The sequence below is a fragment of the Accipiter gentilis genome, chromosome 31 (assembly GCF_929443795.1).
Source record: "Accipiter gentilis chromosome 31, bAccGen1.1, whole genome shotgun sequence".
NCBI classification, from domain to species: Eukaryota; Metazoa; Chordata; class Aves; order Accipitriformes; family Accipitridae; genus Astur; species Astur gentilis.
In genome coordinates this window covers 17,984,266-18,005,470 of record NC_064910.1, presented here as the reverse complement: position 1 = coordinate 18,005,470, position 21,205 = coordinate 17,984,266, and the positions used below count along the sequence as shown (strand labels likewise).

The 21,205-nt window shown below is 43.4% G+C and overlaps 1 protein-coding gene and 1 long non-coding RNA gene across 4 annotated transcripts in view; both read right to left on the bottom strand.

The window, feature by feature from the left end:
* FRMPD4 (FERM and PDZ domain containing 4) overlaps window positions 1-4,498 on the bottom strand; it is a 410,476-nt gene extending 405,978 nt beyond the window's left edge. For all 3 annotated transcript variants that reach the window (XM_049834627.1, XM_049834628.1, XM_049834633.1), the window contains exon 1: window positions 4,273-4,498. In XM_049834627.1, coding sequence (XP_049690584.1) covers window positions 4,273-4,370 — 98 coding nt within the window. In that variant the 5' untranslated portion in view covers window positions 4,371-4,498. The remainder of the gene's footprint in view (window positions 1-4,272) is intronic.
* Window positions 4,499-10,834: 6,336 nt separating this feature from the next.
* LOC126053056 (uncharacterized) lies at window positions 10,835-19,907 on the bottom strand. The gene is made up of 5 exons (XR_007510231.1): window positions 19,788-19,907; window positions 14,948-15,091; window positions 14,644-14,712; window positions 11,775-11,930; window positions 10,835-11,185 (listed from the first exon to the last, which is right to left on the bottom strand). It is a non-coding gene; the product is annotated as an uncharacterized LOC126053056 (long non-coding RNA).
* Window positions 19,908-21,205: the final 1,298 nt, after the last annotated feature.

Genomic DNA, 21,205 nt, shown 5'->3' with positions numbered 1-21,205 from the left:
GCTGGAAGCTGCCCCGGCTCCAAGCCGGACCCGCCTCTGGCCCAGGCCGAGCCCCTCAGGGACAGTGGAAACACCGGTGGGAGAGCAGATTTCAGAGGGGAAACCTGCAGGGAGTGGGGGATTGGAACGGGAGAGGAACCCCTCTGTGGGTACCGAGGTCAGGGAGGAAGGCAGGAGGGGATGCCCCCGCAGCCCGCGGTGAGGCGGCAGGCTGTCCCCCCCAGCCGTGGAGGTGAGCGGAGGCCCCCCAAGATGGCCGCCGCTCCGTGGGGAAGCCCGCGCTGGAGCAGGCTGGGACTGAAGGACTGCAGCCCGGGGAAGGACTCACCTTGGAGAAGTTCATGAAGGACTGTCTCCTGTGGGAGACACCCCACGGCAGAGCAGGGGCCGAGTACGGAGTCCTCCTCCCCTTGAGGAGGAAGGAGCAGCAGAGACAAGGGGTGAGGAACTGACCATAACCTCCATTCCCTGTCCCCCTGCGCTGCTGAGGGGGAGGAGGTAGAGAAAACCAGGAGTGGGGTTGAGGAGGGAAGGAGGTGAGGGGAAGGTGTTCGAAGGTTGGGTTTTACTTCTTAGTATCCTCGTTTTGATCTGATTGGTAGTCAATTGAATTAATATTGTTTCTTCCCTCAGTTGAGCCTGTCTTTTGCCCGTGCCCATAAGTGGGGAGTGATCCCTCCCTGTCCTTGTCTCGACCCACAAGCCTGCCTTTGTATTTTCTCCTCATCCCACCATGGCTGGGGAGGAGGAGTGAGCGAGCGGCTTTGTGGTGCTTTGTTACCAGCTGGGCTTAAACCACGACAGCATTTCAGAGCATCTGCCCAAAGTGAAATAGGCAATGGTCAGATGAGCTCTAGAAGGTTGTTATTGCCAAGTGCAAGTCTGCATATCCTTCGAAATACAGCTGGGGTCACTACAGCTTGGAGGTATTTAATCAAGGAGGGTTTTGTTGTTGTTTTTTCTCCCCAAAATTAATTTATAATAGTTATTAGAGCACCTGCCTCAACTCTGGAGAAGGTCATAGCCAGATCCAAACCCTTGGCCAAAGGCCAAAAGCTGCAGAGTAACACTGAGTATATGTGAAATTTAATAGGAACTGAAGGTACGTAGCACTTCTTAGGGCTTGGCCTGGACACATCATACTCCTCCCCTCCAAAAAGCAAGTACCAATGTAAAATGCTGAAAGTAATCTCATCTAGAGATATCTGTATGTATCTACTATGGTTTTCTAACAAGGCTTATCTAGCATTGCTATCTATATGTCTACCTGTCATCCCTAATAGCTTGTGAAGCTGCTGGCCAATTTTGAGGAGATTTGACAAGAGTAGCAGGAGAATCGAGGGTGTTTGGTTTGAACATGATTTGCGGAAAGAGGAAGCGAGGCGAAGAAATGACAGCCACCCAAGCTGAACCAGTGTCCGCATGGTGGCTCAACCTCAAGGCACAAATCTTCAGGGGATCAGAGCATATGACTGGCTCCTCTGCTCACTGAACCGCTTCTCTGCCACCCTGAAATCCATCAAAAACATCTGCTAGAAGCTTCACTGCAACTGGAGCAGGAGTCTCGATGAGCCAAAGGTTTCATGGGCAGCTAACAAATCACATATACCTCCTACTGTGAAGGTCAATCAGCTCCTGTGTTTCTATTCACGTATGAAATGAGTAATACTTACCCTAGAACTGAAAGACGAAAAAACAAGGCATGTCACTGCCAGATTTCATCCTAACTGCAGTAACCTCAATGAATGTTACATCAATTAATTTTAAAATACCAATTTTCAGCTTAAAAACAAAGAAAGAAACTGAATGAAGTGGAACATTACAGTCACTGCAACATCTTAAGACGCTTTATCCTGAAAGGTGCAGGCCCTGCAGAACAGGGGTCAAAAGCAACTTATTCGATGGCATTTCAGTGTGTGCTGTAAATGTTCATGAAGAGAGTTATGAAAAGAGTTGGTAAAGCCTATTGAATCCTCTGTACCTTCACCCTCCATGCCTGTTCTTCACTGGACTTCAAAACACAGTAGAGTTGACGTCCTCTGGTAGGATATCAGTATGATTGCAAAAGAAAATTGCATTTGTACCAATAGCTTATTACGTATCTCATTAAGGCTTACTGTTTTCAACCATTAGTAGCCATTTGAATGGACCTTGTATGTTGCATTATGGAGGGAGGGTGGAAGCACGCCACATGCACAAGTATAAATGCGTACTTTGAGATTTATTTTGGTTGAGACTAAACCGATAATAATAAAGACAGACTTCTGTGATAAGAAATGGACACTGTTCACTGTTACAAAGATTGGTATCCACACTTCCCTTATTTGTTGTCTGTCTTTATTATGATGCCCTTTACAGGTTGTTATTTTGCTATTTATAATCATGGAATAGTTTGGGTTGGAAGGGACCTTAAAGATCATCTAGTTCCAACTCCTCTGCCATGGGCAGGGACACATAATGGCAGGAGAAGTGTAATTATTTTTGTGAGAAGCTGATGTTGTTTGTGCTATCTTGTTCCTTTTCCCATTGCTTCCTAAGGTAAATGAAGGAACAGTCTGTACGGTAGCAAAATTAATTCTTTTCTCTCAAATACAGCTGCTGCTTTGTGTGAAACAGCCACCAGCAAAGCATTACCCTCAGTCTAGTGGAATGGCGGCTGCCATGGCAGCTTTTCCACATGCCCACAGGGAAGCCTGGGTGCTGTGAAGCACCTCTCAAGCATCCTGTTGCCACAAGCCTCACCAGAGGGGCTGATTAATGGGGTAATTTATCCTGGATCTAAGCTGGGATATATCCTGATATATCTCTCTGTCCTGCAGGGCTGCATGATAGCAAGGGAGGTTGTGACTGGTGCCTTTGCAATGTCTGGGCTACCTGCTTATAGTAAGCCCTTAACAAATGGCTGGTGTAGTTTACAACTCTTGGTCTCTGTTACTCCTGGGGGACAAAGATACACTCCGAGTCCCCCAAACCAGGAAAGCATAGGATGCCTTACAAGCCAATAGTCAGGCGCACACGTCCAAGTGCATCTGCCGAGCCTGAGTACGCGAACTTCACTCAGAGGAATACTTTGGGTGAGAGAAAAGGATTTAATTCTCCCCATTCCCTTGACTCCCAGTGAAAAAAGAAACAGTAATGTTGTGCAGTTAATAGTCACAGCTGAAAGACCAAGACTATGGCTGATGACTGTACAGCGGCACATCAACAAATACACGGCCCTCCAAAAGCATGCAGAGAAGTCCTCCCCCCTGCCTTTTCCCTTCCCAGACCCAGACCTTCCTCCCCATAAAATCCTTTTTAATCTGCAAAGATCAACGGAATAAAGAGCAGGTGGAGCCACCCCAGCTTTGTCTTGTACTCCGGCTCCCACCAGGGATGAGGGAAGCCTGGTCAGGCAGAAGGAAATTAGAGGTCAGTAAGCATTGAGAGATACAAGTTTTCACCTGACAGTTGCTGTATCAGAAAAACATCCTTTCCACTTAAAAAATCTGGCTGTTTATATACCCAGATTATTGATTGCAAAGGACATCTGAGTATCTTTCTGTATTGTTAAGCAATTCTAAAGATTTTGCTGGAGTCTGATGTGTGTAGGATGATCAAAAGAGACACCCCCAATTAGTATTGAAATTCAGCCAGGACTGCTCATCTTATCAAAGATTAAAACTGAAGCAAAATTTGACTCTGTCACTACGTTAGCCTAGAACGCTGTCAACATCTTTTTCTTCATGCCAACCCTTCTCTCACCCTTCCAAACCCATTCTTCTTGCTGCAGTTTTTGCAGGTGCATATTCTGGTCTTCAATATCAAAAAGCACAGTATCTAGGTAGAAACAAGGCCTTTCTACTCTTTTATACTGGAGGGATCTTTTGACCTTTTAAGAGAAGAAAGAAACAGACTTTCTTACAGCTGTTTAAAAAACTAAATATGTACTAGCATATGAGTTAGCCTGGTGTTACCTTCTCTATCTGCTCTTTCAGGACTGCATCTAGCTTGATTTTTCTTCTTGCAATTGCTCCCCAAAAACTTCACAGCCCCCTGCAACATTGCACATGCACCAGGCATGCCTGCACCGTGGCTGTCCTCTGCCGAGGTCAGCCTCTGAGGGGGCTAGAGGCTGGCTGCTGCATGTACACCCCAGCACGCTGAGGGACACACGGACCTCAGTCTGTCCCCATGTAAAGTGGGGGCAGTTCTCTAACGCCGCGGCTCGCCTGCGCTCCGAATCTACTGCCAATGCGGAAAGCAGCTACCGAATTAAGCGTTATTACTCACAGGCAAAACTGCTCCTCTTCCCCTTCATCCATGACTCCGCTGATGTCCCAGGGAATGCCAAGGGGTTGCTTTTTCCCGCTGCCAAAGTCCCTCTCCATGATGGAGACGGTAATAAATCACCGACCCTGCCCTTTGCAGGAGCAAGGAGCGCATGAAGCTGCTCTGCGCCTGCTGCCCCTCGGCTGGAAAAGGCTGGTGCAAACTGGGCTTACTCCGTCAGAGCAACTCGGGGGAAGGAAAATCACACAGAGGAGAGAAGGGGGGAGAGTGGCGGCGAGTGCATGGAGCCCAATCACCTTCCATCATTTTGTGAGTTGGAAACAAGATACGGTTAAGAGGTCATGTGCCCTGAGTGATTTACAAATGCAACGGCTGCGCAGGAAGCCGTATGAGGTTTTGTTTTCAACAGAAGCAGCGGGTTTTATTGATATTTTGTCCAACATCCAGGCTTAGAGATTGCCCATCACATACAAGGGAGAGTGTTAAAGCACTTAAAAATATATTAAAACAGTTTTAAAACCCACACGGTTGGGGGATGGTGTTTCCTCCAACCAGTTAGCAGAAGTGTAGGATTTAGCACTTTCAGTAGCAGACTGAAAACCTCTCCAAGGCAGTAAGTGGAGCCTTGGATCCCGAGACTAACACTCATAGTCGATAAGGAAAAATAGCCTCTTTTTCTGAACCAGGCCAATTTACTACAGGGCTAAGGAAAATGACACCGTGAGCGTGGCTCTGTGTGTATCCACATTCCCCTCTCAAGTGAAAAATGAGGAAAACAGCATCAGTCTTCTACTCGGTATTGAATCAAGGCGGGGTGCTAGCAGGGGAGCCTTGCACAACACAGTGAATAAAGCGTATACCTTTTCCTGTGTATCTCTGTCTGGAAGGGGCTAACCATATAATGCTTGTCGAAACAAGGAAAGGCTCTTTGCTTACAGGAGAATATTGTGAACTCACATTCCAAGTGTTTAAAGTCCACCTAAAGGGAACTTTAACTGTAGCATGATCAGAGAGGAAGAGAAAGGTGTCAGGTACATAGCCAGCAAGAAAAGGAAAGAAAGAGAGATGCTGAGTATAGGGGAGCAGGCTGAATGTCTCTGGACATCTTACCTCCAATTATGGAATACACAGAATGATTTAAAGGGATATTGTAAATTCAAATTCAGTGCTTTAAATAATTTATAGTTAGAATTTAAGTCCCTTGAACAGTCTATCCCTACACTGCTTTGGCTCCTTTCATCTGCTTAATATATTTCACACCTCTTCTCTAGCACAAACTGAATTTTAAGAGGCTGGAGATTTTCTTTGAGAAAACAAGTTCAAATTTGGTAGAAAATGCAGGAAACATTTTGCACAAAAAAAGGGACTCTTTGTCAAAGGAATTTCTTTTTAAAATTTTAAGTGGGCTCAGTACCTCCTGCTGCTGAAGACCACTCCATGGCTTGAGGGACTCACACCTCTCAGTTGCGCTCTGGTCCAAAAGGGGAAAAGCGCAGGATCCTCGTGCACCAGCCTCATCGTGCAGGCAAAACGCTGCTAGACAAATTTGTGATGCTGCAACAAGAGCTCGTGGCTGAACCATCAAAAGTCATTCATTTACGCTATGCCTAGTGAGGTGGGGCTACACGGCATCCTAGGTAGAAACGGGGGAGTGAGATGGGCACTGCCAATAGGAAGGAGGCAGAGATCCCGGGAGAGGAAGAGCATCCATCTCCTGGCCACAGCCTCGGGGTGTCTGGAGAACTGGAGCCTGAGGATGGGAGTTCATCAGCCCCCTGCTTGCTGCTTCTGCAAGGCGTCCAGATCTTTCACATATTTTGTAAGCGAGCTGTGCTGGACATCACTGGCAGCCTGATCAGGAGAAAACCAGCTCACTGCAGTGCCTTCAAGGGTAAATACCCAGGGGCGGGGGGCTTCCCGCTGCACTCAGACTATGGCAGAAATTACAGTGCTAGCCCAGCTGGGCATTGCCAGCTTCTGCCTGTCCACCTCCTCCTGGCTGTCTCTTGGCTTATATATAAACTGTAAGCCTGGAAATGGGACTTTCTATTTTGATTTGGCCACCATTTGGTAGTGTGAGTCCATGGCACATAGTCGTGGTTATGAATGCAATGAAGTGAGTGAGCAGGGTCTGGACCAGGACGCTGCTGCCCTGCACCAGAGGTGTTACAGGAGAGGCTCAGGGACGATAGAGTGCTACATGACACAGCGGCCCCTGGGCTGCTACAAATTACCTTGGAAGTAGTTCTTATTTCAAGCCTCAAAACACAGATTTGAGCTCATGATATAAAGTTACCTCTTCCTTCTGTCTAGTGCCTCTTTCCTAAGGTACCTTAGGAAGGTTCCTAAGGTGCTTCTGGCAGTGTGGGAGATCTTGGACAGCATCATTTTAATCTGACAGCATTTCTGTTTCCCTCTCTAGATGGACTGTGCTTGGTGTTCTGTCTTCCTCCCACATCTAAAATAAGGAGACTGCAGACGTTTCAACAATTCTTATATTGAAATTCCAAATGGTTGTGAGTGCATTACAGAAAACACTTTAAGGGACTGTGGCTCTTCAATTATTTACGGCAATATTATACATCCAGATTTGCCTTAACATAAATAGTATCAAGCAGGAGCAGAACGAGAATAAAACAATCAAGCCTATTTTTGAGACACCTAACATGCCACGGAGCTCCACACCCGCCCTCCAAGATCTGTTCGTTCCACTCACTGCTGCAGCAGAGGGTGCGTTGGTAATCCTGCCAGGGATGAGAGAAAACCCTCCCTGGAGCAGATCGTACAGTCTGCAAGGTCCTTTGCAATTATTACTGAATATATCAGCTCCTCTGTTTATCTCATTTAATGAAGGCTCTGCATGCATTTTACTTCATGCTTAATTTCTAGTCTGAAAATCCTGGCATGGCTGGCACTGATGCAAACATCTTTTGTTCCACTAGAGCACAGATGAATTTGTAGGTGGTCAGTGGGAGACCAGATGGCTTCTCTGAGCCCTGAGTGTGCAGGCCCCCCACTCCCAGTCAACATACTCTTCCAGACTTGTTACTGCTGCTTTATTTTCCATGCGTCCAAAACAGCAGTCAGTGGAGATTTAGGAGCACTTCATTGCATAAAATGCACACTGCATTAGTATTTGGAGTCTTTAGCAGATGACTGGTGAATCCCAGCATCTGGATAATATATCTGATATTGCCTGCATGTATTATGAAGTTAGGAAACCCAAGAAGACACTCAAGCCTCCTGGAGCGTTGCTGGCACAGTCACCACTCACTCCTAGGGGCTCTGTGGCTTTGAGCAACTTCCTACAGGTAAGACCGCAACAGCGAGGAGGCAAAACCCAAATGTTCTCTCTCCTTTGAAGTTTATTTTCTAAAGGTAAATGTCAGTCCAGAAGTATAATAATGCCTTTATCCCAGAAAGCCAGTTGACACTACCACTTAAAGGAAATGCCTTACCTGTACGAGTCCTTCCCTGGGATCACTTCAGGCACGGCCACAGTCCCCCACTAATTCTAACAGCATCACACCTGGCTTCATTCCTCTCACTGTCACAGCTCAGAAACACTGGTGATCTCTTTCAGGTGGCTTAGGGGAAGATATTCAGAAGTGAAAGGAAGAAAATTTACCTTATTTCATGTTAGACATCTGAAAATATCCCCTCGCTTAGGTATATAACTGTGTTGCAGTAATTTTCATAATTTCGTCATGACAATTAGGGAAAATTAAACACAGTTTAGGGAGATGCATTCATATTCTTAATTTGAATTGCAAGAGCAATTCCATGGAAACTCATGAGACTGCTCATATAAACAGAGTTACAGAGATAGGCAAGCTTTTGTGGCAATGGATTGGTCTATATCCCAGGGAATTTTATAGACCTGCATCTTTGCTGATCAGCACTCTTCCTTTGGAAATTCCTCTGCAGCCAGGTTTGCAAGCAGGAGCAGGGTGTACAACAGAGTCATACAGGCAGGCTATGCGTGTTGATGGTTCACATGCTGCACAGCCACTCATCAAAGAATTGTATGCAAACCTCATTATGTTAAACCCAGTTGATAGTTAAAGAAAGAAAGGATAGTTAAAGAAAGGAAGGAAAAAGACGAACAAACCAGCTTGCCTGTTGTTGAGAGCCTTTACAAAAACACATCAGAAAATTCCAATTAATTCTTCCTTATCCCATTGAAAAAGAAAAAACATCCAACCCAAAGGCATTTAAAAAGCTCCATCTGCCCTAAGCATGCTCCGGTACACTCTCCCCTTCCTAAAGCTTGCGAAAATAAAAAGCCCTGAAGAATACGTAACAGCAGATTCTCTGTAGCTCAACCACACTCCTACTGGGGAGCCTCTGCTGACTGCAAACCCACCTATGCAGTCCAGGAAGGAGAATTACTGGGGAAAATGATATTCCTATGCTTTTTGTAGCCTGACCCTACCCTCTTCCAGCCAGGGGGAGCAGACACTGTTACATATTGCTCACCACACAGTGGTAGTCAGTCCGATTAGGGCTCCATTTACAGACCCTCACCTTCAGACAACACACGATTCACTGGGTGCTTAGGGACATCTGCCATACATCCCTTTTCCTTGCTATTACATCCAATAAAAGCACAGAAAAACCAAAGTGAGATTTCATTTTCACCAAAGCTAGGGCACAAGTGAAGGACCAATGTTAGTAGAAGAAATCCAATGGGATATTGGCCTGAGATGACCCATTAATCACAGGCAATACCAGTCTACATGCACCAGCTGTGTGCTTTCCAGCCTCAAAGACACCCTTAAATGAGAGACAAGGAGGAGCGACGAGAGTGCAGTGGGGGAGAATAGTCATCCAAGGAGATAAACATTGCACATTTAATACTATGAAACATTCAAACATTAAGGAAAGGAGATAGAAATGACAAGTAATAAGTAAATCTATATGGCATGGAGATTTCCTTTTCATTTTAAGAAAATTAGCATTTATGCCTGTGAATGCAGTCTTCAGAAGATCAAAACAGAAATTATGTGAGCTACAATATCCGTTATCTTCCCTCTCATCTATGTTTCCATTATCTTTTGTAGAAAACCAAAGTTTGTGAATGAAGAAGGGAAACAAAAGGTGTCATGTATCAGGTATATCAGAATAACTTTGTTAATTTTCATACTGTGTAACGAGGTAGAACAAAAACATAGAAAGAAACCTTATCTTTTCTCACAGATAAAGAAGAAAAGGAAATATCTTTGTAATTAGTCAAATTGGTTTTGCACTTCTCCTTTCTAGAACATGAATCAAGTTAGAAATATTTCTAAAGAAATTATGTGTATGCACTGCAAGGCTTTTCAGAGAATATTCAGGCTCCAGAAGGTCACCATGAACTTAATGAGCTTTTCATTCACAGGTAGCCTTCAAAATTACGTTTTAATTGACATAAGGATCTTTAAGAAGTTGTATTGTGTCTGGCTTTTTAAGAGAGGGAAGATACAATAGCTTTTTGTCCTTTTAACATTAGATAGAAAGTAGAAGTATTTTGGGGATGGCACATGCTAGTGCTCAGCATCAGTCTGTGGTGTTCACTCAGGCACCAGCAAAGGTACAACTGATAATTTGCAAATTGAGTGCAGGCGGTGTCAGGGGAGGAAAGCTGCAGGGTGCTGTGTCTGGAGGTTGGGATTCTTGGACACACAATGCCTCCTACAGGTACTGACAGGCTCCTCTGGCTGTCACCTTTCCCTGAGGTGCCTACTGACTACAGGCATGTGGTTTTCCCCAAAAAGAAGTGTCACCAGTGGAACAGCAAATCCTAATGCTGAGTCAGAGGACTCCCTGGCAGCTCCTACAGGCTCACAGTTCTAACCCCTTTAACCCAGTCAGTATCAGAGAGGAGAAAATTGGTCACTGCTTACTGTATTTTCTTTCTTTTAGTGTTTGAATGACAAGGCTGGAATTGAGATTCCCCTAAGCTGGGCACTATACAACAGTAAGAGGTAGTCAATAACTGCAAAAGACTGCAGTCTAGGTGGATGGGAGGTGGAAAGAGAAATAAGACAGGGAGAGACACAAATTTTCCAAAGTCACACAATAGCAAAGAGCAAGTCAGTATCCAATAGATAGAATTGGATTTTACCTTTTAATCAGAAACATACCTCCATTTTTCATCACTTATAGCACTTTCAACATCAAATGATACCTCCACAAAAGCAAAACAGTTCTCTCACTTGAAACACTTTCTGGGTTCCTCATTACCTCTGGTAAGAGAAACTTAATACGGAAAAGCCAGGAATCAAGGAGTAAATCATTAGTATTGTTGCTTTTATTATTAGCATAGCTGCACTTCAGCTCCCCACAAGTTTTACAGCTGTAGTGAAGCTGAGCTTTTCTTTCTTTCACTGAACTGTATGGGCACAATTATATTGGGTCTCATTGCTGCGTTTTAAACCTTCTTCTATTTTGAGGCTTGTTAGCTGGGGAGGAGGAAAGAGAAAACACCATTGACTTTTCTCATTAATACCCAACAACTGTCATTAAGAGAAGCGCGCATCAGGCACCACTTGCTTGTGTCATGTGTGAACTTGGCCTTGGTGCTGCCGGCACGCACTTTGGTGAGCAGAAGTTGACAGCGCAAGCGGTGGCCCGTACCCACAGCTCCAGGGACAGTCAGCGCCACGCCATCCTTCTGTGCCCCTGGGGCTCTTGTCCGTCCTGCGTGGGCTGTCCCACTCACAGGTTACAGGCTGGGGGAAGGAGCAGCACCAGGAACGTTGCTTTTCCCTTCCCCTCGAAGCGGCTCTACCCTCCAAGGGGCCACTACCTGAATCTGCAACGTGGCTGTACTGGTGGAGAGGAGGATTTGCTCAGAGAAATCCCATCTTTTTCCAAGTCCAAAAAAGAGAGAGAAAAACCACGCGGACACTGTGATGTGCCTCTGACTCCCCTGGAAATTTGGTGGAAGGAGAATAAATGGAGACTATAAATGCAGGACCTGTAGCAAGACAGCGTGCGTGCCTTCCCACCAGCTCAGTGCCCGGCTTGCTGCCGTCCCCTGACCCCGCCGTACCCCGCGGGCAGAGCGGAGCTCTCCCAGGCTGGGCTCAGCCCACCTCTTTTAGAAGTGCCCAACTCAATTTAGTTCTGAAGGACTGCTAGAAAACCTGATCCTGCATATTTTCTAAACCAGCGGTCTCTTGCCAAGTCATTATCTCAATAGATTGGCTTCTTTTATACCTCTGGAAAATAGAGAGAGCCCTCTGAGCTTCCTGGATGGTAACAAGACAGCAACCGGTGAGATTATACTGCGATGCCCATTAACACGCTGCATTTTATGCACCTCTCTGTACACCAGTCACAAATGTGACATTTTCCTCAGGACTAGGTGGTTGTTTCAGTATTTACCAGACACTCCTGAGACAATAATTCTGTCACACATACAAAGCTGACTTCAAGTGAGAGAACAGGAGATTAATTCCTAACAACAAAATTATTGTTTTCATAAAAGTATCCTTACAGAGGACAGATTTGGCTACCTGTGTTCATTTGGAGTAATCTTTTTCTCTTCGCAGTGGATGGGTGAGTCAGACTGCAGGAAGGTGGGCAGAATTTGGCAGGTGGAAAGCAGCAAGCCTTTCTCCTCTAAGCCTTCCCCTCCTCCAAGCCAAAGAGAAGTATCTGGAGTTGGAGTCCTAAAAGTTTTAGAAAGCTGGTTTTATCAGGCATCACAGGTTCTTTCAAACACTTCATCAGTTCATGATGAAGTGAGCTCAAAGATGAGATGAGCGGATCAAGTCAGTCTGATCAACAGAAAATGAGAAGATATAAAGAAGGTAATAAACACATTTCAGCCTCTAATTAATCTATCAAAAGCTCCGCTTTCCTTATAGTCTAAAATAAAAGAGAGATTAATAAGATTTTTTTTCAAAGAATAGTTGTATGATTGTTGTACTTTTTGTTTTATTGATATTGATTTTTAACCTTTCCTTGTAAGAACTGATTTTTAAAAAAAAAAAAAAAAACTTTACATAAGGAACATTATTAAGCAGCAGCTTCTCTTTTTGTAACATCCACATGTGTGAATGGCAGACAAATTAGTACTGAAATGTTGAAGGAACCTCAAAACACATTGCCTCTGATGGTGCTAACAACCAATAGATGGAGGATACAACAGTTTAACTCACAATTTCCCAGACCGTTTCTTTCCTCCTCTCTCTACCTATCTTTCCTGTAGCACAGCAAGGAATATTAAAAGCATATAAAACGTATTTTACTCTCGATAAATTATAGAAAGAATTAAATTTAAAAACTAGACCTGCCCAGGCATACTAGTTCTCCCATTCCACCGCCCCTCACCTTAGGGCAGAAAAAGGAGACCTCTGGTACAGTTTGCACTTCTGTTCCCTTTGCACACACGATGGTTTGTTTCTGTGAGCAAGCAAGGTTGCAGCACCAGCCTGGATAGGATTGCTAAATGTTTTGACAGCTTGAGAAAATCCCAATAATGCACCTTGTTCTCATATTGTAAGTGTAATGGTTTGCATAAAAATTCAGAGAGACACTGCTGAGGAACACTGTTTAATTGGACAGTAAGATCTCATTGCATCGTAGAAACAGCACAATCAATAAGCCCTACCTACAGTTGCTTAAAAATGGAAGTAATTTAGAAACAATAACAGCTGACAAAACCAATTTAAACCATCGCTGTGCTAAAAGCCTTGCTGCTACTTTGCATTCTGTGTCGTAAACCTGCAGACATAGGGTGGGCTTTTTCTTTTTTGGCTCAGCTCTGCCAAAGCCAGTGAAAATGGGAACCACACGTTGCACAGGGGGCTGCAAACCTGAGCGCTATACATTAAATATAAGGATTCAAAATACGGTAACTCTGCTTTCCAAACTTAACAACAGCAACAGTTACTATCAGCTGCATAAAGAGAACAAATCTGAAATCTGTTGCCAAATCAAACTTGAGCCTTAATGTGAAAGCCCAGATTTTATAAAAAGGGTAGATGTTATTAAGAAGACAGCTAATCAATCAACTACCAGGACACTCAGCTTCTCACCAAATCAGGTGCCATTTGGTAAAACATGTTGAAATCCTTGACTGGAATGAGATGCAGCAGAAAGGCAAGGAATGATTGTGGGCAATCACACCCCGGTGATGAAGTGCCAAGGCAACATCAATAGGAGTCAAATGGTAATTTTCCCAATTACAACATGCAATCTAGGCTCCCCCTTCCTCGGGGCTGATGCCGAGTTTTAGATCAACTGTTTCAGACGACTAAGTTACAAGCCGTGACTGGGTTAAAAAAAAGCACATTTTGAAGTCTAAGGTATACCTCGGTAACATTGTCTTCCGTGGAACATAAGCACGTCCTTAGTTTTATAAATGTGTTTAAGTACCCTCCTGATGGGAATGTGTTGTTAACAAGGCTTATTACAGTAATTTGCATTGGAGCTGTTTACAGGCCAGAGTCCCAGTGTGTTTGGCATAGTGCAAGAATTGGAGTATCAGTTTCTCTGCTCTGTGAATTATACAATCAAAGTACCGGAGAGAGAAACAACTGACTGGCAGAAAGAGACGGGAAGTGGGAAGGAAGCAGCAGGAATGAACACAGCAATGAGACAGTGGAAAACAATGAGGTAAACAGTAGTCACTGCACACAGAGAATGGCTGTCATCTCTTTCACCTGACTTCAGATTTTATGGTGTAAATTTGTGCGTCTGAGTTGGTTGCCCAAGACTCCCTACATCTGACCCATCATCGTGGTTTAACCCCAGCCAGCAACTCAGCACCACACAGCCGCTCACTCACGTCCCCCACCCAGTGGGTTGGGGAAGGGAATTGGGGGGAAAAAAAAGGTAAAACTTGTGGGTTGAGATAAGAACAGTTTAATAGAAAAGAAAGGAAGAAACTAACAATGATAATAATAACAATAATAAAATGACAATAATAATAAAAGGATTGGAGTATACAAAACAAGTGATGCACAATACAATTGCTCACCACTTGCTGACCAATGCCCAGTTAGTTCCCGAGCAGTGATCCCCCCTGGCCAACACCCCCAATTTATATACTGGCCATGATGTCACATGGTATGTAATACCCCTTTGTCCAGTTTGGGTCAGCTGCCCCTGGCTGTGTCCCCTCCCAACTTCTTGTGCCCCTCCAGCCTTCTTGCTGGCTGGGCATGAGAAGCTGAAAAATCCTTGACTTTAGTCTAAGCACTACTTAGCAACAACTGAAAACATGAGTGTGTTATCAACATTCTTCTCATACTGAACCCAAAACATAGCACTACACCAGCTACCAGAAAGAAAATTAGCTCTATCCCAGCTGAAACCAGGACATCCATTTATCTGACTCACCAATTCATGCTGAAGACAAATCATACTTTAACATACCTTTTCATGTCCAAGTGCTGCAGTGGAGACCAGAGTGACTAACTCAGATTCAGCCATTCTATAGAGCCACTGCCCATAAAAAGTAATAAAAGAGAAAGGAATAATAATAATAATAATTCATAATAATAGTACTGTCAGGTGGCATACCTATCTCCTAACCATGTCCTCTCCTCCCCTCTCCATGCTTCTTGACATGTCTTGGCTGGATGAAGGTGCCCAGTCCTAGGTTGATTACCAGTATCTTCTGAAAGCACCCAACATTATGATCCACAGAAGCAGAGGAGATGTCTGAGGTTTAACGGACCCTAGAGCAAAGCTGCCAGGAAACAGCAGTCCTGGGGTGGATACAGGAGAAGTGGAGCCAGGAGCACCCCCTCCTCTTGCTTGTTCTCCAGGCTGTACTCCACCAAGAAGTTGGTTGTGGACCAGAACCTGCTTCTGCTAGGTACTGCAAAAAGGAAAATCATAAAGATGGCCCTTAGATTTGAAAACGTACATGATAAAACAGAGCAAATGGAAACGTAGACCAGATGCCACCACTGTGGCGGTCTCACAGTCTCATTATGCCTGTTTCACAGCTTCCTTTGTACCCTTGGTCTACCAAGATGTTTATGAAGAAGGCACCAGCTTTGCTATGAAGAATTAATTCCTCCCTAAAGCACACCACAAATTATGTCACACACTTTTTAAAAAACTTAAAATATTCAGCATGCCATACTACAAATAGATTTCTAAAATGTCAACAATTTCTAAATAATTGCCAACTGCATCCATGCAAATGAAATGCTAGTAGAAACAGCTATGTTCTGTTGTTCTCTAGATGCATTTGCTGTTTTGGATAAACTTTTATAGTGCTGCAAAAGGGGTTTCATATTCATTAGCTAGCTCTTGTTTGTTGGAAGCAGTTGATTTACTAAATATCTTGCTTATTAGTGTGGAGGCATAGAACAGAAGGCAATACTTCATGATTGCATTTTAATAAACAACGTTGAATAGTTTATTTTTAGTAAGTAGCTGGCAGGATTTAGGCTACCAGTTTTTCTTTGTGAAATGATTCAGCTGATGGAATCCGATATTTCCTTTAAGTTGACTGTGTCCTTTTCTGTCATCTTCCTACTAACACAGTTCTGCCAACCATTCAGGCCAAGAATCTTGCCTGTGATAGCTCAACAGATTAAATAGTTGAGATCCCAACAGATAGCAGCACCCATTAGTGACTCATTTTGCAACCTTGAGCTAATCATGTCATCTATTCTAGTAAAAAGGGTGTGAAATTTATTCTGTCATGGCTTAACCCCAGCAGGCAGCTCAGCCCCACACCAGCACTCCCTCACTCCCCCACCAGTGGGATGCGGAAGAGAATCAGAAGGGTAAATGTGCAAAAACCCATGGGCTGAGATCAAGACAGTTTAACAGGTAAAAAAACTGCACACGCAAGCAAAGCAAAACAAGGAATTCATTCCCCACTTCCCATGGGCAGGCAGGTGTTCAGCCATCTCCAGGACAGCAGGGCTCCAGCACACCTAACGGGGACTTGGGAAGACAAACGCCATCACTCCAAATGTCCCCCTTCTTCCTCCAGCTTTTGTTGCTGAGCATGACATTGTATGGTCTGGAATATCCCTTGGGTCAGTCGGGGTCAGCTGTCCAGGCTGTGTCCCTTCCCAAACTCTTGTGCCCCCCCAGTCTGCTCACTGGTGGGGTGGGGTGAGGAGCAGAACAGCCCTTGGCTCTGTGTAAGCCCTGCTCAGCAGTGATGAAAATATCCCTGTGTTACCAACACCATTTTCAGCACAAATCCAAGACACAGCCCCATACTCCTATCCCCCCAAAAGCCAGTACAGATTCACTGTATGAGCATTTTGAGGAAGTAATACTTGGATAAGTATCACCTTTTGCCAGCGGTTGGGACAGGAACCAGCTCTAAGGTTAACATACTCACCTGTTTCAAGTCCTGATCAGTGTGAGGATCAACATCCTTGGACATTTTGAATTAATCTTACCTCACTTGGAAGCTTTTGAGCATATAAAAAAAAGAGGTGTTAGTTATGAGAAAATTAACAAAAATTCAGTTTGAGAAAATCAAGAAATGTATCAAGATGATAAGCATAGCACTCTCACCTGATAATTTTGGCAATAACTAGTTAATGCTATGCTTTATTCATCAATAAAAATTCATCAGCTGTGTTTTTACTTTGTCCTCTTTCTTCTTACAATAAATCCTACCTCTTATATTGGAGATACATACTATATATATATATATGTATGCTATTCCATCCCCACCTTAATGGCCCTGCTAGATTTCAGCATGCTCAGGATTTTGCCCCAGGATGTGTTTGTACATCTGTGTACGTGGCAGAAGGCACAGGGAAGGGATTATTTTTCACTCTTGACAGCATGAGGGATTTGAGCACCGATGTTAGGCACACTGAATCTCCTCGCCAAAGCGAACTGAAATCTGCTCTAAGGAAGCAGTGGCATGGCAGAGACTGTCTCAAAGCGCTTGCTTGGAGAATATCACTAAAGTCATGCGATAGAAGGTGCCAAACAAAAAGAAACTGTACTTTTTCTGATTAGTCCAACCAGAAATCAGAGAAACTCTGTTATGCTCAACCTGAGACTTTAAGCACTAAGCTTTTAGTCACCCCTGTCTTTTCCACACATCAAAAATGAAACACCATGAAACACAGGCTTATTCGCAGTTCTTGTCATTATGCTTCTTAAATAGACAATGGGTTTTAGGGGAGAATGAGACATGGGAAAGGTGAAATGGGATTTGAATGTGAGAGGGTGTTTTCCATGTGCAGCCAGGCTAATCCAGATCTCCAGCGAGTCGTTAATTCGCAGACCACTGGGACAACAGAAGGACTGCACTGACTCCACAAGCTTTGCGGGTCACAACCTAAATGCCCAAATTATGTTCAGAAATTTCTGAAATCTAAATCAGTTCAGCCTAGAAAATGTTACACTGCAGTAAGCACTATCAATTCTTTTCTGCCCACACTTACTCTTTGTTCCAACACACTTAATTTAATTTTAAATTTATGCTTTTTTTTCTTAAGGGAAAAGATTGCTGAGATTTCAAACCTGTTGTGATTTTGTAATGCCAAGCATTCGTGGATGATGCCAGCTCTTGTTCTACTTTGCTAACCATTACCTTAGTGCATGGGAAACAGGAAATTAAAAGTATTGGGAAGTTTCCTTGTTCAATCTGGGCAAAGCATTAGAAAATATCCTTCTGAAAAAGAAAACATAACAGGGGGTATCCACTGTTTCTACAGGTTTCCTGGGAAATAAGTACTCATAGTTTTTCAATAAGGTTTTTAACCTGGAAATGGCTGTATGGTCTATTTGCAGGCATAAACAAAAGGAACACACACACACAAAACCTGATCAAACAATATAGTCAACCCACATGACACCCTATGCTAACTGAAGACATCCCCAGATACACCTGCATGGTTTTCCAGGGAGAAATCACAGTGTAAATGGTAACCGGGCCAAGAAACCGCCTTGGCAGCCCTAATCCTGTCTCCAGATAAAATCAATTGCTAGATGAACTGTAGCAATCCAAAGGCATCCATTCTGCCCAGATTGCTATACACCAGGCAAGCATCCCATCCAAAAATTTCTCTCCCCTGATAGCCAGAACGCATTCCAAGGATCTTTCCGAAGGATGGAGCATGAAAGATGTGTGACTAATTTCAATAGCATCTACTGCTGGGGAAGCCGTTGGTCCAGAATAATCCACAGCAAGCCTTGGCAGACGGATCTGGTCACCAAAAGGTGCCAACCTCCACGGCAGTTCTGCTCCACAGCATCCCTCCAAACGGGTGCTTGCAAATTTTGAGGAACACGCTGTTCTTTCCTCCATAACTCTGCACGCTCCCAGCCTATTTGTATGCTTTTGAAGTGCATCTATTGCTTTCTGAAGGCTGTGATTATTAAATGTTGGTGTTTGCTACTATTTTTCCCCTCAGAGGATGGGTGAGAAACAGAAATTAAATTGCTATATATACACAGAACCACGAGAAGGAAGTTACAATGGGTTCCCCAAAAGACAGATGATTCATATATTTCATAAAAATTGTACCATAAGTGTTAGCTATCGTTCTCAGATAACATTATTGTTGTAGGCATTGTTGCACTTAAGTACTTCATTTATCTAAATTGAAGCTTTACACTTCTGCGCACTCTGCAGGTCTCAGCCCTGCTATGATGGAGCTACTGTAGCAATGTATTATAGTGTCAAACCAACTCGTGTTTTATATTTTTAACTAAAGAAGGTCAAAATAACAAAATGCAGCCAAGGAAGGAACAACTGCTATCATCTGCAGCTACACTTACGCAGCTTAATTCCTCTACTTTTTTGATGATGGTTCCAGAGATCCTGCAGAAGCGTAGAGTGATATTATGGAAGGCAAGTTGTGATTTCAAGAATCTCTATTTTCAGATGTCCTTGCTGATAGCCTTTACACAAGACTGGTGTTCATAAAAAGAGTTATTCAGCATTTCTGACAAATGGACCAGTTCAGGTCTCTCATTTAGATACTCTCAAACAAAAGCATGAAGAATATCTTGTTACTTTTGAAAATTTTGTAAATTAATTGGGAAAAAAACTGTCACGTCCTAAAGCAAAGTATTTTACTCCGTGCCATTTTTGTGTTTTCCATTAAAATTGAAACATGAAAGACACTTTTATTGTTTCTAGAAATTAAAAGTTATTAAACAATAGCAATAAAAATGAGAGAATATGTTATTATTGACAACCTGTAATGGCTAGAATAAAAGATTTGTCTTTTATTAATGCAATTATTTATTTCTACTAGATGAAACATCATTGATTTTTTCCTCTGCTACTTTTCTAGCCCTAAATATTCGATGGCTTCCCAATCACAGACTATGTTTCCACTTAGTCTTCAGGGGTTTGGGGTTTGCCTTACCCTCTCATTGCAGTGAGTACATCCTCTCACTTGCCCACCTTCCTTGTGAATTGGGTGGGTTTCTCTCCCGCTCTAACGGGTCCCAGCCCACACTAAGAGTGGTGGGAACATTGTCAGCATTTGTGGGAACTTCTTTACCTTCTCAAACCTTTTGTAGCCTTCGTCTGCTCATATAAGACTCATGAAGGTGATGATACTTACTTTTTGATAGATGGCACCTGTAGTGTCAACTTCCCAGGGTTGAGTCTGTATCTTTCTGGAGCACAAACAAGGAGTGGGAACACGGGGGTCGCTCGTCTCACAGTTTTGATACCAGGCAGGCAAGCAAGCTAAAACTAGATCCAGGAATATGGAAAAAAGCATGTTTTTAGTAAACAACTCTGTGCCCAAAACTACTTGGCAACTGTAAGAAGTCACCTATTCACTTATTTTGTGAGTAGGAGGGAATCTGGTGGGAGACTGACATGATGCAAGTCGTAAAATGATCATTGTCACAAACCTGAGCTGACTCTGCTGGCAGCCTTTCACATTTAATATTTCCAGCTGTAATTAATGAGCCATTTTTCCATTGTTCTTGCTTGGGGATGCCAGTCAACATAACCAGCACAACCTGCCCGCCCTTCAGAAATGAGCTTGCATTTGTTGATTTTAATTGTTTTTTTCTTTCCCACAGGTACTTACAGAATCATGCCTCTTCCAGCCCTGCTGTTATTTTGGTAGCATAAGACTGAGCTTCCTCATCTCCTCCCAAGCTCTAAAGGCAAAACTAAGCTTCTACAACTGCCACTCTTAAGTGGCTGGAAATTTTCTACGTGTACATTATCGCTTTCACAAGCTCCAGTGACAGTGGCAACTGCTGGAGCATTCACATTGCCAAAAGTTCAGTTTTCTCCCCACTGCTGCATTGTTCAACTTCAATTCAAGCCTGTGCTGGTGATCTAGCTGTAAGACGACACGGGGCCAGGGCGCATTAGATTCCTGGAGCTGCACTGAAATAACGGAAAAGTGGTAGATGGCCAGAACACGCGCACTGACTGCTGGCTGGCTCAAATGAAATGGGTTTTGTTGTTGTTTTGTTGTCTGGGGTTTTGGGGTTGGTTTGTTGTTTGGGGTTTTTCTGCTTAGGATGAAAACAGAAACAGAGTTTGATAGAAATTCTCTAAACCATAAAAAAGAAAAAAGCAAAACCCCAAACAAATTCAGAATCCCACCAAAAAAAACCTTATTTTCTTGGTTAGTTAAAATTTAATTGTAGAGCATGTACTTTGGAAATGTGGAAAAGAATCGAGCAGACACTAAAAAGCAAAACCAAAAAATCCACTTTCTTCCCCTAAAAATCAAATGTAGTATCTTAATATAATGGTGGAGTAGCTTTTTAGCTTTTATTTTCTGGTCATGTGTTCTCTGAGGTACAGGAAATGTAGAAATAAAAGGTGGAATGACAACAAGACACAAAAGGCATAGGAAGTTATGTAAATATGTCTAAAACAAAGAGCTTCACTTGCTTTGAGACATGCCAGAATGCATACATTAACTTAATTTCACTTACAAATACAACTGTCTTTCTTGCAGCTAAGTTAAACTTGAGCCAATGCTTCATTTCACTTTGCACAAAGGCG